The 15,237-nt window shown below is 41.4% G+C and overlaps 1 protein-coding gene and 1 long non-coding RNA gene across 2 annotated transcripts; both read left to right on the forward strand.

Moving 5' to 3' along the window:
• The first annotated feature begins 469 nt into the window (after positions 1–469).
• Positions 470–4,825, forward strand: LOC123728103 (uncharacterized). The gene is made up of 2 exons (XR_006759947.1): positions 470–560; positions 4,615–4,825. It is a non-coding gene; the product is annotated as an uncharacterized lncRNA (long non-coding RNA).
• A 2,286-nt stretch (positions 4,826–7,111) lies between these two features.
• LOC106576509 (paired box protein Pax-4) lies at positions 7,112–14,658 on the forward strand. Its single transcript, XM_014153726.2, has 10 exons — positions 7,112–7,367; positions 7,539–7,669; positions 7,896–8,111; positions 8,220–8,310; positions 8,426–8,572; positions 8,803–8,885; positions 8,986–9,058; positions 13,378–13,457; positions 13,660–13,756; positions 14,053–14,658. The coding sequence occupies exons 1-10, from the start codon at positions 7,334–7,336 to the stop codon at positions 14,391–14,393; spliced, it is 1,293 nt and encodes a 430-aa protein (XP_014009201.1). The 5' UTR covers positions 7,112–7,333; the 3' UTR covers positions 14,394–14,658.
• Positions 14,659–15,237: the final 579 nt, after the last annotated feature.

The following is a 15,237-nucleotide window of genomic DNA, read 5'->3' on the forward strand; positions in this document are numbered from 1 at the left end:
GAATAGAGTGCCCCATGGTGGCACCACTACCTCGATGGGGCACTCTGTTCACAACGTTGACATCAGCAAACCGCTCGCCCACACGACCCCATGGTTATGGTATGGGCAGACAAGCTAAGGACAACGAACACAATTGCATTTTATCAATGGGAATTTGAATGCACAGAGATATTGTGACGGCCTGAGTCCCATTGTCTTGAGGCCCATTGTCTTGCCATTTTTCCATTGCCATCACCTTTTTTTAAGGACTCTGTGACCAACAGATACATATCTGTATTCCCAGTCATGTGAAATCCACAGATTAGGGCCAAATTTATTTATTTCAATTGACAGATTTATTTTTATGAACTGTAACTCAGTAAAATCTTTGAAATTGTTGCATGTTGAGTTTATATTATTGTACAGTATATGTTGAAGTTTGAAGTATACCTACCTAATTCTGTTCTCCATATCGACGACTGTTGGTTAGCAGGCAAGAGGTGAAGCTGGAGGTGAGATCTTTGCCAGAGCCCCAATGATGGCCATAGCAGCAAAGACCAGCTCTTGTCCCCTCACCAAAGGTACTGGTTGGTCACACACACACACACAAACACACACACACACACACACACACACACACACACACACACACACCTTGTGGAACCAACCTGATCTCTGCGTTCACCTTTCTAGTTCATGTCATAAAATGTGAAGTGAAATAGAATTGTGAACACAGCAGTCAGGCTTGTTCCACAAGGCTAGGTTATGCCCTGGACTTTATATGGGGTGGCAGGTAGCCTAGCAGTTAAGAGTGTTGATTCAGTAATCAAAAGGTTGCCTTTTCGAATCCCCCTGCTGACTAGGTAAAAAAAGTGTTGATGTACTCTTGAGGAAGGCACTTAATCCTAATTACTCCTCTGAATAAGAGTGTCTGCTAAATGTAAATATGTGTTTAAGAAGTAAAAAATAAGCAACAGATAATGTCAGTTTACTACATAAATTATTTTTCACAATTGGGTTATCAAATGTATTGAAGTTGCTGCTATCTAGGTAATATCAGCTATGATTATCAAAATATACGGTACATTTACATTTACATTTACATTTATGTCATTTAGCAGACGCTCTTATCCAGAGCGACTACTTAACCATCAGTCTATGGTCTAGCTAGCGATATACTCACCACTAGTGTGCTTGGTTATCTGATGGCAAAAGCTAACGTAGTGTTTTATCACGTGCAACTATGGGGACAATAGTAATTGGCTGATGCGGATTTTGAGATGGAGAAAAAGTTTAAGAGCTGGATTCAGTCCGTATCGTAAAAGTATTGTGGAAGATCTGCGTAAAAATTAAAAGGTAATTTACGATTGAGCCAACATATGCAGCGTTTACCGTGAATGCAGTCTCCCCAAATGCGGAACATTGCCTTTAAATTTAAATTGCTCTATAACACGCAATACTTTTGCGATACAGATTGAATCCAGCCATATGTGTAAACTTTTTCTAACATTCGGGAGTATGGACCCGAGGAGTTTTATTAAACTTGGGGCTCGATTGAATCGGTATTGCCGAAGTTCAGAGCTATAGCGCGATTAAAATTTAAAGGAAATGTTTTTGCGTTAGCAGAGCGTGCACTCACGGTAAACGCTGCATATCTCGGCTCAATCCGAAATTACGTTTACATTTCTAATTGATATCATTGCTGGAGTACATTAATTGCTACAAACGACAATGTACACATTTTCAAATCGAGATAGCTGTGATTGTCTGGTCATAAATCTGCTAACAATTTCATATATTAGTAATATTAAAATGTTCTTGTAGAAATTGCCCAATGTCAATATGTCTTGCATGGCATAACTTATATTTCAATACATAATAGCTTTATAAAACACTCATGACTAGTGATGACTGGTGTTTACAGTCATGGTAGCGCATAGAGCTAAAGGACTCTTCGTTGCAATTATAGTGTCTGTGACAGCATGGGCAGCGCCATTGAGGCTATCTCCATTTTTAAGTAGTCAGTTTTATTCACAAGTGGCTGATCCCTCCTGATGACCCGGTTGGACATGAGTCCAACAGGGTCACCAGAAGGGATCAGCCAGTGACGTTGGAAGTCCCACCCAGTTGACTGCATTAAAATGTTGGAAGCCCTCAATGGTGCTGTTCATGCTGATACGGCATTTTGGCCACAGGAGGCCTCTATCATTATCTGTGTTGTATCAAGTAACACCCATTTTAAATGATATACCCATGATGCTTTGCATTAATTATTCAAAGGAGCCACTCCCGTTAGTCTTAACATCACCAAAGCCCTGAAGTGCGTTCTGTCGCTTGAATGTTTGCTATGTTGCGGAACAGTTTGTACTGAAAAACCATGTGTTTGATACCATTCCATTCACTCCATTATGAGTCGTCCTCCCCTCACCAGCCTCCACCGTTGAGAGTATCCCTAGCCTATATCCAAGAATCTTGACTGAAATCCTTTTTTTCATTTATGTATGACAATGTGACTGTCATACATAAATGAAATCAATGTGACTGGTTTCCATCCCAGTGCTGACAGAGGGGGAAATCATGCGGGAGAGAGCCTGAGGGTTGCTGGCATCAATATCTCAGGTGCCTCTAAAACCCAATGTGTGATCTTGCGTCTGTGTGTGTGTATATCGGAGGGGTTGGATAAAAAAGCAGAAGACACACTTCCATCTCATAAGGACTAATACAAGTTTATCTCATCTTCATTTAGTTTAGCTGATTAAATCTATTTTCTCCAGCTGATCTGTAACTGCAGCAGCAACAACCATCTCTCCTTTTCACTGGGACCTATACACCATATCCCCATCCCTAATGGCCCTTTGTTGTGCACTTTTCACCAGGGCCTATAAGGATCTGCTCAAAAGTAGTAACTACACTTGACACAATAATGACAAGATATTTCCGTTTTCTCATTTAGCAGACACTCTTATACAGAACAATTAGGGTTAAGTGCCTTGCTCAAGGACACATCAACAGATTTTCACCTAATCAGCTCAGGGATTCAAACCCGCAACCTTTCAGTTACTGGCCCATTAGGCTACCTGCCTAGTTTTCCTGTTAGCAGAATTGAACACCCAGTATGAACTCTGTTACATCAACAGTTTCAGAACACCTGATGATTCTGAGGGTGATGTTAATGGATCAGAACACATGGGTTCAACCTTCACTGTCCCAGCAATAGACACCAACCAGTTTCAGAACACCTGGATGACTCTGAGGGTGATGTTAATGGATCAGGACACATGGGTTCAACCTTCACTGTCCCAGCAATAGACACCAACCAGTTTCAGAACACCTGGATGACTCTGAGGGTGATGTTAATGGATCAGGACACATGGGTTCAACCTTCACTGTCCCAGCAATAGACACCAACCAGTTTCAGAACACCTGGATGACTCTGAGGGTGATGTTAATGGATCAGGACACATGGGTTCAACCTTCACTGTCCCAGCAATAGACACCAACCAGTTTCAGAACACCTGGATGACTCTGAGGGTGATGTTAATGGATCAGGACACATGGGTTCAATCTTCACTGTCCCAGCAATAGACACCAACCAAATGATTATGAACTGAAATGTGGAAAACATGTCAAGCAAACAGGATATGACTCACAAGGTTGCGTCCTGGAACAACCAAACGGTGTGCTCATTCACTCACTTTCTCTTTCTCAGTCATTATTGATATTGTTGTACTGTAATAAATTAAGAATTTGCCTTTTGGCTCATTGGGTAAAAGCTGACACACTGCCCAGCAGTTGTATAATGTGTTCTAGAATGGGGGTGATTCTTTCATTGTTAACAGCTTGCGTCTGTCGATGATGCGAATGCAATGCAATGTTGGTTCAAAACCTTTTCTGACACATTAGTTTAGTGTAAGATATAATTGCCTGTTTGAATATGATGGATGAAGTACCTTTGTGCCTGAAGTGATGATGATGATATGAATATTATGTGAATATCAAGCTTATGTGTGGCATGAAGAGTGTGTGTTTCTACTATTATAACAACTTGGGTTGTAGCAATCCAGATTCATACCACGTTCATACACGTAATGGTGTTAAGAATGAACAAGATTTCAGGAGAGAGGACCAGACTTGAACGCAACCACCTTAACTAGCCTTGAACGCAGCTCCCTTGTAACTCAACAAGCACCAGCTTCTACTCGTTGCCAATCAGCCTCCACGCCTGTTCGCAACACTGCAACATCAACATATGTAAAAATGGCAGGTTTCTATGTTTTGTAGAAAAAAACATAGACAATGACAGAAAAAAACAATGACAGAATCAACCACTTAGTCGACAATAAGTAGGCAATATCTACTCACAATTGGTCAAAATCACACGATGCACATTAATAATATATTTGGAAACACTTATCTTCCTCTACAAAACATAGAAACGCACCATTTTCACACATGTTGATGTTGGTGTGATGCTGGAAATGATAAATATGAAGTTGAAAAATTGTGAACTTTCCCTTTAAACCTGACCAAACGAACATTCTGCCTCTTTGTTCTGCAGTGCATGTCTGTTGCACCACATTGCCTTACTAGCCTTATCAAGTGTTGCATCCCTCACCTTCTCCACCTTCTATATAGGATCTCTTACGTTCTTCCAAAGATCTCCTGGGGGGATTGGAATCACCACAGCAGCCTATCTACCACGGCCTGATGATGATGATGATGTCTACCTGAGACTCCAAGCCAAACTCTACGGAGTCCATCCCCTGGATCCTTCACCTGCAGCCCTTGCCTTCATCCCGTCCATTCTCACATCCATTCCATTTCCTCAATAAATATTCGAAACCCATTTCGATGTCTGGTCCTTAAACTCGGGAATTTGTAATAGTTTTTTATTGACTTTGACAAGGAACACATTTACAAGTTGTTTTATTTTTATTTTGCTAATCATTTCACAAAACCATCCACAAGCAAACTCATGTTGCCTGCCCTCTCCATCCCAAATTGGTTGTCTGTAGGCTACACAGAAGCATACAGTAAAACAAGTATAATATTACAAACAAAGAATTACAATAACTTCATAATACATCAGCAATATATAGAATATATATAGGGTCAATATGTTATATAGCAAATGTAGGGTACACAAATCAGATCAAATGATTCAGTCATACTGGCATTTGAACTATACAATGATGTGGTCTCAGACGCACAGTTTTGTTCACACAAATGATAGGCTACTTCTTAAATAAGCATTATTTTGGGGCTCAACGCTGCCTGATGTTGGCTACCATGGAAACCATTAAATGTGCTTTTGTGCTAATATTTATCGAATTGCATATTCAATTTTAGCAGTCTTTCCAAGTGAGGGTAAATTGATTCTTGTCACACTTCAGTGTGTAGAAATGCGCTAGAATGAAGGCTATATTACCCCACGTTGAGAAGCATGAGGGAGCTCTGTGCGCTTTGGATAGGTTTATGGTACCCTTTTACGCGGGTAAAATGTTAATGTTTCTCTACACCTAGGGACACAAGCAAGCACAAATTCACGTCGATAGAACCAAATACAATGTTGCGTGTCATTGAGATATGGTCGATCTATGTTTAGAATTCTTCTTTAGACCGAAATGGTTAGCCGACGCCTTTGGTGAGCCCAGCGAACATTTACGCACCAAGAATGTTTAACCATTTCCGTGCCCGCAGCGTGACTGTTTTATTAACCTTGGGTTGTACACACAAAATATGCAATAAAGTACTCCAAATCAATCGGGCCATGAACTCTGTGCAGTAATAAATAAATATGTTATTTGTCTTCTCTGTCTGTTGGCAAGGAGACCCTGGTGTCCAGAGCTGTTTATCAGCTATATACAATGCGTCCTCTACAGAAACTATAACCGTGCGCTAACTCGTGGGTTAATATATAATTTGGACCATATGGCATTTTAAAATCGACCCTTTATTTCAGTGGCACTTCGATCTGTGTGGACCTAGCTAATGATGCCCAATTAGTCATTAAACAGGACCAAAAGACGAGCCTTGTGTGGTTTCACATTTGCTAATATTTGCTCGTCAAATATTTCCTTTGAAACGTTTACAGCACATTTTATCTGCTGGCTGGTCAAGAGACATCTGCGAGGGTTTTCCTCGTCCTTTTTTTCTAAATGAAAGTTCCAATTGGTCCCCCCACATTCGCCCTATGCGACTATTTGTTCATGCTTGAAAGATAATGTAATAAAAGAGTCTGGATGATGGATTTATGATTTATCAGAAGCACTTTACCATATGGCAGTCGACATCGGGACAGATTTTCAAATGTTAGCTTTAAAAAAAGGAGACTCGATCGGGCTAATCTTAAACACTGACTTGGGAAAGGATGCTCGAGTCACGTGACCCGAGACGTGTCGCTTGGAGATGGAATACAGTAAATGGAATTAACTTACATTTGGTGTCAGGTGTGAAATTCGATTTTGAAAGTCCAAAATGAGTATCTTCAGTAGCCCAACAGAAAACATGTAGATTGTTCTTGACACACCATATGGTCCATCTTCAGGATACAGTACTGTATTATGCGCATAATTGTCTAGAGAGAGCAGTAGATGCGAGCTTCCTATTCCCTTATATTATGTACCTTACCAAATAGTTATCATAAATTGAATAGCCTAACGGACTAGCCTTGAAACCCGTTTAGATGTAAGCCTTTAGTCCACTGTAAATACACTGCATGAGAGATACAAATGTCCCCTGTTGGCCCTACAGTTTATTACATGGTATTGCAATCTTCTGCTTCAAGTTCACAATTACAAAAGCTGTTTTAATAGGTCTAGTTAACCCATAATAAACGTATTTTTACAAAATTCTTGGGGCAATAATTTTGACCCAACGTTGAAAACAAATTTTACATTGGCACTTTATAAGGGTCATCCATATGTATATCCTATAATGTGTGGGGTCAAATATTGTGGTTCGCAGCTTGACTTCCAGACAATCGAGTCTGAATAGATTGGGTTACTTGAGAGTCAGGTACAGTAGGCCTACATGCAATATTGACATTTCTCCTATCAGACCACTACGTCATCTAGAAAAGGCTGATAGGGTATATATTTGTGAAGTCGCGCGTGATTCCTGTCAGTGGCGACCTGTGCAACAGACAGGTGTGAATTGGCATCCCCTCAGACTCCGAATATTCACATTTTACAGGTGAGGTGTTTTATGCACTTTACAATCAGGTCAGTGCATTTTGGGGATGAAGTTCCTCGTATAACAGTTTCTCTTGTTTATCAAAGGAAAATCAGCACTGTATATTATACAGGAATTATCTTGTTGTTTCATTTGATACGGCTCTGAAGAACCAGTTGACATGTGTGGAAGGAACGTGGACCTGTCAAACGAAGGTAGGTCTATATTCAAACGAAGGACTAACTATATTGTGTTAGAAGATTACTTATACCATTGCATTGAGTGGAGACATTTTCTCCAACAATATTCAAACAAATGTTGACGCATAAAGCGGTAAAAATAGATTTCAATCTTATAAAAGCTTTTTTATTCTGTTCTATTTTAAGGGAGCGGGTGTGTCAACCAGTTTGGTGGGGTGTTTCTGAACGGGAGGCCGCTTCCAGCATATAAAAGGAGGAAGATGATCGAGCTGGCATCGGAAGGTGTTCGCCCATGCGAGATCTCCAGAATTCTGCAGGTGCGTATCAGCAGGCTTATCGGAGCTCGTGTTTGCGCCCTATTCGATATTATTCGATACATGAAAAGCATCATTTGCTTTATTATTCATTTAATTTAATCCATTAAATAGTTGTTAAATGGTGTGCTTTCAATGATCTAGTAGTACTTCTGTTATTGTGCTCTGATGGTGAATATGAATCGTGCGTCAATTCATGAAAACCCAAATGTGCACTCCGCTCGGGCAGGTGTCAAATGGCTGCGTCAGCAAGATTTTGAGCAGGTACCACAAAACCGGCCTCCTGGACCCAAAGGCGACCGGAGGGAGTAGACCTCGACTCCTCACCCCCGAAGTCATCTCGAAAATAATCGAATGCAAGACGAAAAACCCAACAATATTCGCCTGGGAAATCAGAAAAAAGCTCGCGGCCGAAAGAATCTGTAAATCGGCCAAAGTTCCCAGTGTAAGTGAGATCACAAGCTACACCAGAATGATACAAAGTGTGTACAACTGTGAGGGAAATAACTATATTTTTCGATTAATTTAAGCATTATTTTCTCCTTGTCAAAAGGTGTCCTCTGTAAACCGAATCCTAAGGAAAATTCAACTCGACTCTGCGATGTTGAGTGTGGAGATTTCTGCGCACCACCCCAGACACCCAGGTAGGCTACATACACATCGTACATCTTGATCTGGGAGAAATACACACATTTATGCCATATACACTGTGCGCAATTTGAAAAACATAGCCATATAGTCTACTTGTCTGCATTCCAGGTCTTCTAGTGGAGACCCCAACGCAGTCAGTAGTGAAGGAGAAGGAGGAGATGGAGACAGTTGAGGTGAACGAGCTCCAACCTCCCGGGCCCCAGCATCGCAACCGCACCACCTTCACCCTGGAGCAGTGCAGAGCCTTAGAGCAAGGTAGACCGGTACAGTAGTGTGCTTTAGGCAGAACAATGTCCTACTTTTACTTCGACAACTGTTTATGTACATTTAGGCTGTGTATTTATGTGGAGTGGATACATTAATGATTGATTGGACTTATTCCTATTTCAACAAGGCTTGTTTTAGAACAGTTGGAAAAGTTGTTATCCTTTCAAGCTGAGCTTTGAGTGCTCTCTCATCCTATTTTTTCCTCCCAAACTGAGCAGAATTCACACGGAGCCACTATGCAGACACGTTCACCAGGGAAAAACTGGCATCTGAGATCCAACTTCCAGAGGACACCATCAAGGTTACATGGCACAAACTATGCATGCAACCTATTTCATTTCCTGTAAAAATTACCTGTAATACTGAGCTACATCTGTTATAATTGCCATTCCCCTTTGAAGGTGTGGTTCTCAAACAGAAGAGCAAAATGGAGGAGGGAAGCCAAATATAAGAGCAGTGTCCACGGAGCACATAGTGAGTGTGTGTATTTTTGTTTATTATGGATCCCCATTTGCTGCTGCCAAGGCAACAGCTACTCTTCCTGGGGTCCAGCAGCATTAAGGCAGTTATATACTATTTAAAATATTACATGACATTATATTTAATAACACTTTTCACAACACATTAAGTGTGTTCCTTCAAGTCACTACTCTACTATCACATCTCTACAGTACAAAATCCATGTGTATGTGTGTGTAGAGTGCGTGTCTTATCATGTGTGTGTGTCTGTGTGTGTCTATTCACAGTCCCCACTGTTCCATAAGGCGTATTTTTATCTGTTTGTGAAAAAACAGATTCTTCTGCTTGCATCTGTTACCTGATGTGGAAAAGAGTTCCATGTAGTCAAGACTCTATGTAAAACTGTGCACCTACCATAGTCTGTTCTTGACTTGGGGATTGTGAAGAGACCTGTGGTGGCATGTCTTGCATGGGTGTCAGAGCTGTGTGCTAGTAGTTTAAACAGACACCTTGGTTCATTTAGCATGTCACCACTTCTTACAAAATTAAGCAGTGATGACATCAATCACTCCTCCACTTTGAGCCATGAGAGATTTACATGCATATTATTAATATTAGCTCTCGGTGTACATTTAAGGGCCAGCCGTGTTGCCTTGTTCTGAGACAATAACATTTTTCAGAGGTCCCTCTGTGTGGCACCTGACCACACGACCGAACAGTAGTCCACGTGCCGCAAAACTAGGGCCTGTAGGACCTGCCTTGTTGATAGTGTTGTTTATTATGGACAGACTTCTCCCCATCTTAGCTATTGTTGTATCAACATGTTTTGACCATGAAAGTTTACAATCCAGGGTTACTCCAAGCAGTTTAGTCACCTAAACGTGCTCAATTTCCACATTGTTTATTAGAAGATTTAGTTGAGGTTTAGGGTTTAGTGAATGATTTGTCCCAAATACAATGCTTTTAGTTCTTGAAATATTTAGGACAAACTTTTTCCTTGCCACCCATTCTGAAACTAACTGCAGCTCTTTGTTAAGTGTTGCAGGGATTTCACTCGCTCTAGTAACTGACGTGTATACAGTCGTGGCCAAAAGTTTTGAGAATGACACAAATCTTAATTTTCACAAAGTCTGATGCCTCAGTGTCTTCAGATATTTTTCTCAGATGTTACTATGGAACACTGAAGTATAATTACAAGCATTTCATAAGTGTCAAAGGCTTTTATTGACAATTATATGAAGTTGATGCAAAGAGTCAATATTTGCAGTGTTGACTCTTCTTTTTCAAGACCTCTGCAATCCGCCCTGGCATGCTGTCAATTAACTTCTGGGCCACATCCTGACTGATGGCAGCACATTCTTGCATAATCAATGCTTGGAGTTTGTCAGAATTTGTGGGTTTTTGTTTGTCCACCCGCCTCTTGAGGATTGACCACGAGTTCTCAATGGGATTAAGGTCTGGGGAGTTTCCTGACCATGGACCCAAAGTATCGATGTTTTGTTCCCCAAGCCACTTAGTTATCACTTTTGCCTTATGGCAAGGTGCTCCATCATGCTGGAAAAGGCATTGTTCATCACCAAACTGGATGGTTGGGAGAAGTTGCTCTCGGAGGATGTGTTGGTACCATTCTTTATTCATGGCTGTGTTCTTAGGCAAAATTGTGAGTGAGCCCACTCCCTTGGCTGAGAGGCAACCCCACACATGAATGGTCTCAGGATGCTTTACTGTTGGCATGACAAGACTGATGGTAGCGCTCCCCTTGTTTTCTCCGGACAAGCTTTTTTCCAGATGCCCCAAACAATCGGAAAGGGGACTCATCAGAGACAATGACTTTACCACAGTCCTCAGCAGTCCAATCCGTGTACCTTTTGCAGAATATCAGTCTGTCCCTGATGTTTTTCCCAGAGAGAGAAGTGGCTTCTTTGCTGCCCTTCTTGACACCAGGCCATCCTCCAAAAGTCTTCGCCTAACTGTGCGTGCAGATGCACACACACCTGCCTGCTGCCATTCCTGAGCAAGCTCTGTACTGGTGGTGCCCAGATCCCGCAGCTGAATCAACTTTAGGAGACGGTCCTGGCGCTTGCTGGACTTTCTTGGGCACCCTGAAGCCTTCTTCACAACAATTGAACCGCTCTCCTTGAAGTTCTTGATGATCCGATAAATGGTTGATTTAGGTGCAATCTTACTGGCAGCCATATCCTTGCCTGTGAAGCCCTTTTTGTGCAAAGCAATGATGACGGCACGTGTTTCCTTGCAGGTAACCATGTTGACAGAGGAAGAACAATGATTCCAAGCACCACCCTCCTTTTGAAGCTTCCAGTCTGTTATTCGAACTCAATCAGCATGACAGAGTGATCTCCAGCCTTGTCCTCGTCAACACTCACACCTGTGTTAAGGAGAGAATCACTGACATGATGTCAGCTGGTCCTTTTGTGGCAGGGCTGAAATGCAGTGGAAATGTTTTTTGGGGATTCAGTTCATTTGCATGGCAAAGAGGGACTTTGCAATTAATTGCATTTCATCTGATCACTCTTCATAACATTCTAGAATATATGCAAATTGCCATCATACAAATTGAGGCAGCAGACTGAAAATTAATATTTGTATCCTTCTCAAAACTTTTGGCCACAACTGTAGTGTTGAGTCATCCGCATACATAGACAAACTGGCTTTACTCAAAGCCAGTGGCATGTCATTAGTAAAGATTGAAAAAAGTAAGGGGCCTAGACAGCTGCCCTGGGTAATTCCTGATTCTACCTGGATTATGCTGGAGAGACTTCCAGACAAAGAACACCCTCTGTATTATGTTAGACAGGTAACTCTTTATCCGTAGTATAGCATGGGGTGTAAAGCCATAACACATACGTTTCAATCAGCAGACAGTGATCGATAATGTCAAAAGCCACACTGAAGTCTAACAAAACAGCTCCCACAATCTTTTTATCATCAATTTCCCTTCCTACACTTTCTAGTAGGCTTAGATTGAAGATACGGCAAATAGGAGTGGCAATATCGTCTACTATTATCCCCAGTTATTTTCCATCCAAGTTGTCAGACCCCAGTGGCTTGTCATTGTTGATAGACAACAATAATTCTTTCACCTCTTCCACACTCACTTTACGTAATTCAAAATTACAATGCTTGTCTTTCAGACTTGATCAGTTATACTTGGATGTGTAGGGTCAGCATATGTTGCTGGCATGTCATGCCTACGTTTGCTAATCTTGGCAATGAAAAAATCATTAATAATTGGGAATATCAGTGGGTTTTGTGATGAATGAGCCATCTGATTCAATGAATGATGGAGCTTGCCCTTTTTCCCAAAATCTCATTTAAGTTGTTTCAAAGCTTTTTACTATCATTCTTTCTATAATTTATCTTTGTTTCATAGTATAGTTTCTTCTTTTTATTCAGTTAGATCACAGGATTTCTCAATTTGCAGTACGTTTGCCAATTGGTTGTGCAGCCAGACTTATTTGCCATTCCTTTTGCCTCATCCCTCTCAACCATAAAATGTTTCAATTCATCAATCCACAGGGATTTAACAGTTTTTACAGTCACTTTCTTTATGGGTCCATGCTTATTAGTAACTGGAAAAATCAATTTCATAAATGTGTCAAGTGCAGCGCCTGGTTGCTCCTCATTACACTGGCATTACACTGGGGTGGCAGGTAGCCTAGTGGTTAGAGCGTTGGACTAGTAACTGAAAGGCTGCATGTTTGAATCCCTGAGCTGACAAGGTAAACATCTGTTGTTCTGCCTCTGAACAAGGCAGTTAACCCACTGTTCCTAGAATGTCATTGTAAATAAGAATTTGTTCTTAACTGACTTGCCTAGTTAAATAAAGGTAAAATAATTACACACCACAGACCAACACATATTCTTCACATCAACAACATAGGAATCACTACAACACTTGTTGAATGACCTCTTCTAAAGTATATTAGGCCCAGCCTTCAGAACTTTGGATTTTCTAGATACTATATTGTGATCTCTACATCCAGTAGATTTGGATACTGCTTTAAAGCAAATTTCTGCAACATTAGTAAAGATGTGATCAATACATGTTGATGATTTCATTCCTGTGCTGTTTGTAACTACCATGGTAGGTTAACTGATAACCTTAACCAGGTTGCATGCACTGGTTGCAGTTTGAAGCTTTTTCTTGAGTGGGGAGCGTGATGAAAGCCAGTCAATATTTAAAATTACCCAGAAAATACACCTCTGTTGGTATCACATGCATTTCACACGTTATCCAGATACTGACTGTTAGCACTTGGTGGGCTATAGCAGCTTGAGAGAGAGAGAATAACAGTTGACTTTTCTTTTAAAAGCTTCATTTCTGATGAACCAAAAGAACAAAGATTTCCCTTCAGTGAATTCGATGACAACATCCAACTCTATGACTCAACAGGTACATAAACAAGCTAAGCCTCCTGAAACATACTGCATTTCAGGAGTTTTAACACCATATTGTTATGCAAATTGAGTATATACCGCTACAATTGAAAACAATTCATGTGTAGTTAAGTGTTCATAACCTTGTAGCAAGTTACCAGATGACTAACTAAATGTTACGTTTATCTTGTTTGTGGTGTCATTTCAACTGTGTTTAGACTCACTGGAGGCAGAGGGAGAGTTTGGGAGTACAGTTTGACACTTCATGCTCAGAAATCTCCCAGAGATATGGTCCAGCTACTACAATAGAGAGAGGTGATTAAGCCTTTATTATGTATTTTTAGAAGAGGGGGGCAAAGCCCTTCTTCTGGAGAGCCACTTACCATGCAGGTTTATGCTCCAGCCCTGCCCTAACTCAGCCAACTCCACAAATCAACTGCTCCGTTTCTCAAAGAGAACCTAGCAAAATCAGGTATGTTATAGGGCCGAAGCAAAATCCTGCACATTCACCAGAGCTCCAGGATAATTGGCCAACCCTGCTTTAACCATTTCAGAGATGTACCTATAAAACACAATGTGAAGAGTGAATGAATGTACTACCTCACCTACAGGTATAGGAGGAACAGAAGTGTTGGGCTATAGAGGCATCTCCATTCAGCTTCCATCCTCATCATCTCAATACTCAGGCAGCACCACGTTCCCATTGGTCCATCCCCAGGACGAGAGGACTCCATTGGCTCACCATGCAGAGAGATTCCTTTTCCCATTGGCTCATCATTACACAGACGTGAGGACAGTCTTCCCGTTGGCTCATCAGACTGAGAGGATGGGACATTCACTGAACTATCATTGGGATGATGGGTCAGATTTCCCATTGGCTCATCACCAAACAGATGAAAGGTTTCTATTGGCTCATCACAGGGAGAGGACTGGTGGTCCATCGCTTATTTGACAGAATGTGTCTCCCCTTTTCTCGCATCAGTGAATGTCAGAGCCAAACATTCACACACACACACTCACACTCTCTCACACACACACACACACACACCTCTATGGCTCTGCTGATTCCTACTGGGCAGGGTATGCAACAGAGTCAGTACAGAGACATTCTAATCGTGACCTAATGTGTTTAAAATTACATTTCTACAGGCTATTGCAACATATCTCAGTGAAATTGATGAGTTTTTCTGTTTTGAAAAGTATTTTCAGTAATAAAAAGCGAGTTTGTATTAGTTGTTATTAGTCCTTTGTTGATATACCCACTGAATTGTACCATATCATCATCTCTGAAGAGTTGAGACTACCATCTTTAGGCAGGAGAGGGCGACAGAGTCCTATGGATACATTCCTTCTCTCGCTGCCAGGCAAATTCATCATCTTGTTTGAGGGAATCAGTTTAAGCGGGCACAGAATCCCTAATCTTGATCACATAATGCAATGTTATTTTGGATGCAAGGTGCTTGGTAGATCAGTGATTCTGCGCAGCCTGATTGCAATGCAATCCATCTCAAACACACATATCTATTTTCTGTCAGTGCTCAGTATCTCCACCAGAAAGAGTCATACCCTGAGACCCAGATTAAGATATTCCTGGGGCCCAGACTAAGGTATCCCTGGGGCCCAGACTAAGGTTTCCTTGGGGGCCTAGACTACAGTATCCCTGGGGCCAAGACTACAGTATCCCTAGGGCCCAGACTAAGGTATCCCTGGGGGCCAAGACTACAGTATCCCTGGGGCCAAGACTACAGTATCCCTGGGGCCAAGACTATGGTATCCCTGGGTACCAAGTCTATTGT

This window comes from Salmo salar, chromosome ssa17, assembly GCF_905237065.1.
Source record: "Salmo salar chromosome ssa17, Ssal_v3.1, whole genome shotgun sequence".
NCBI lineage: Eukaryota > Metazoa > Chordata > Actinopteri > Salmoniformes > Salmonidae > Salmo > Salmo salar.

Excerpts from the sequence above, each read along its gene's own strand:
- LOC106576509 (XM_014153726.2), top strand. The coding sequence starts at position 7,334 with ATGTGTGGAAGGAACGTGGACCTGTCAAACGAAG. Across the intron at positions 7,368-7,538 it reads CGTGGACCTGTCAAACGAAG|GGAGCGGGTGTGTCAACCAG; the intron begins GTAGGTCTATAT and ends TTCTATTTTAAG. Across the intron at positions 8,886-8,985 it reads TTCCAGAGGACACCATCAAG|GTGTGGTTCTCAAACAGAAG; the intron begins GTTACATGGCAC and ends TCCCCTTTGAAG.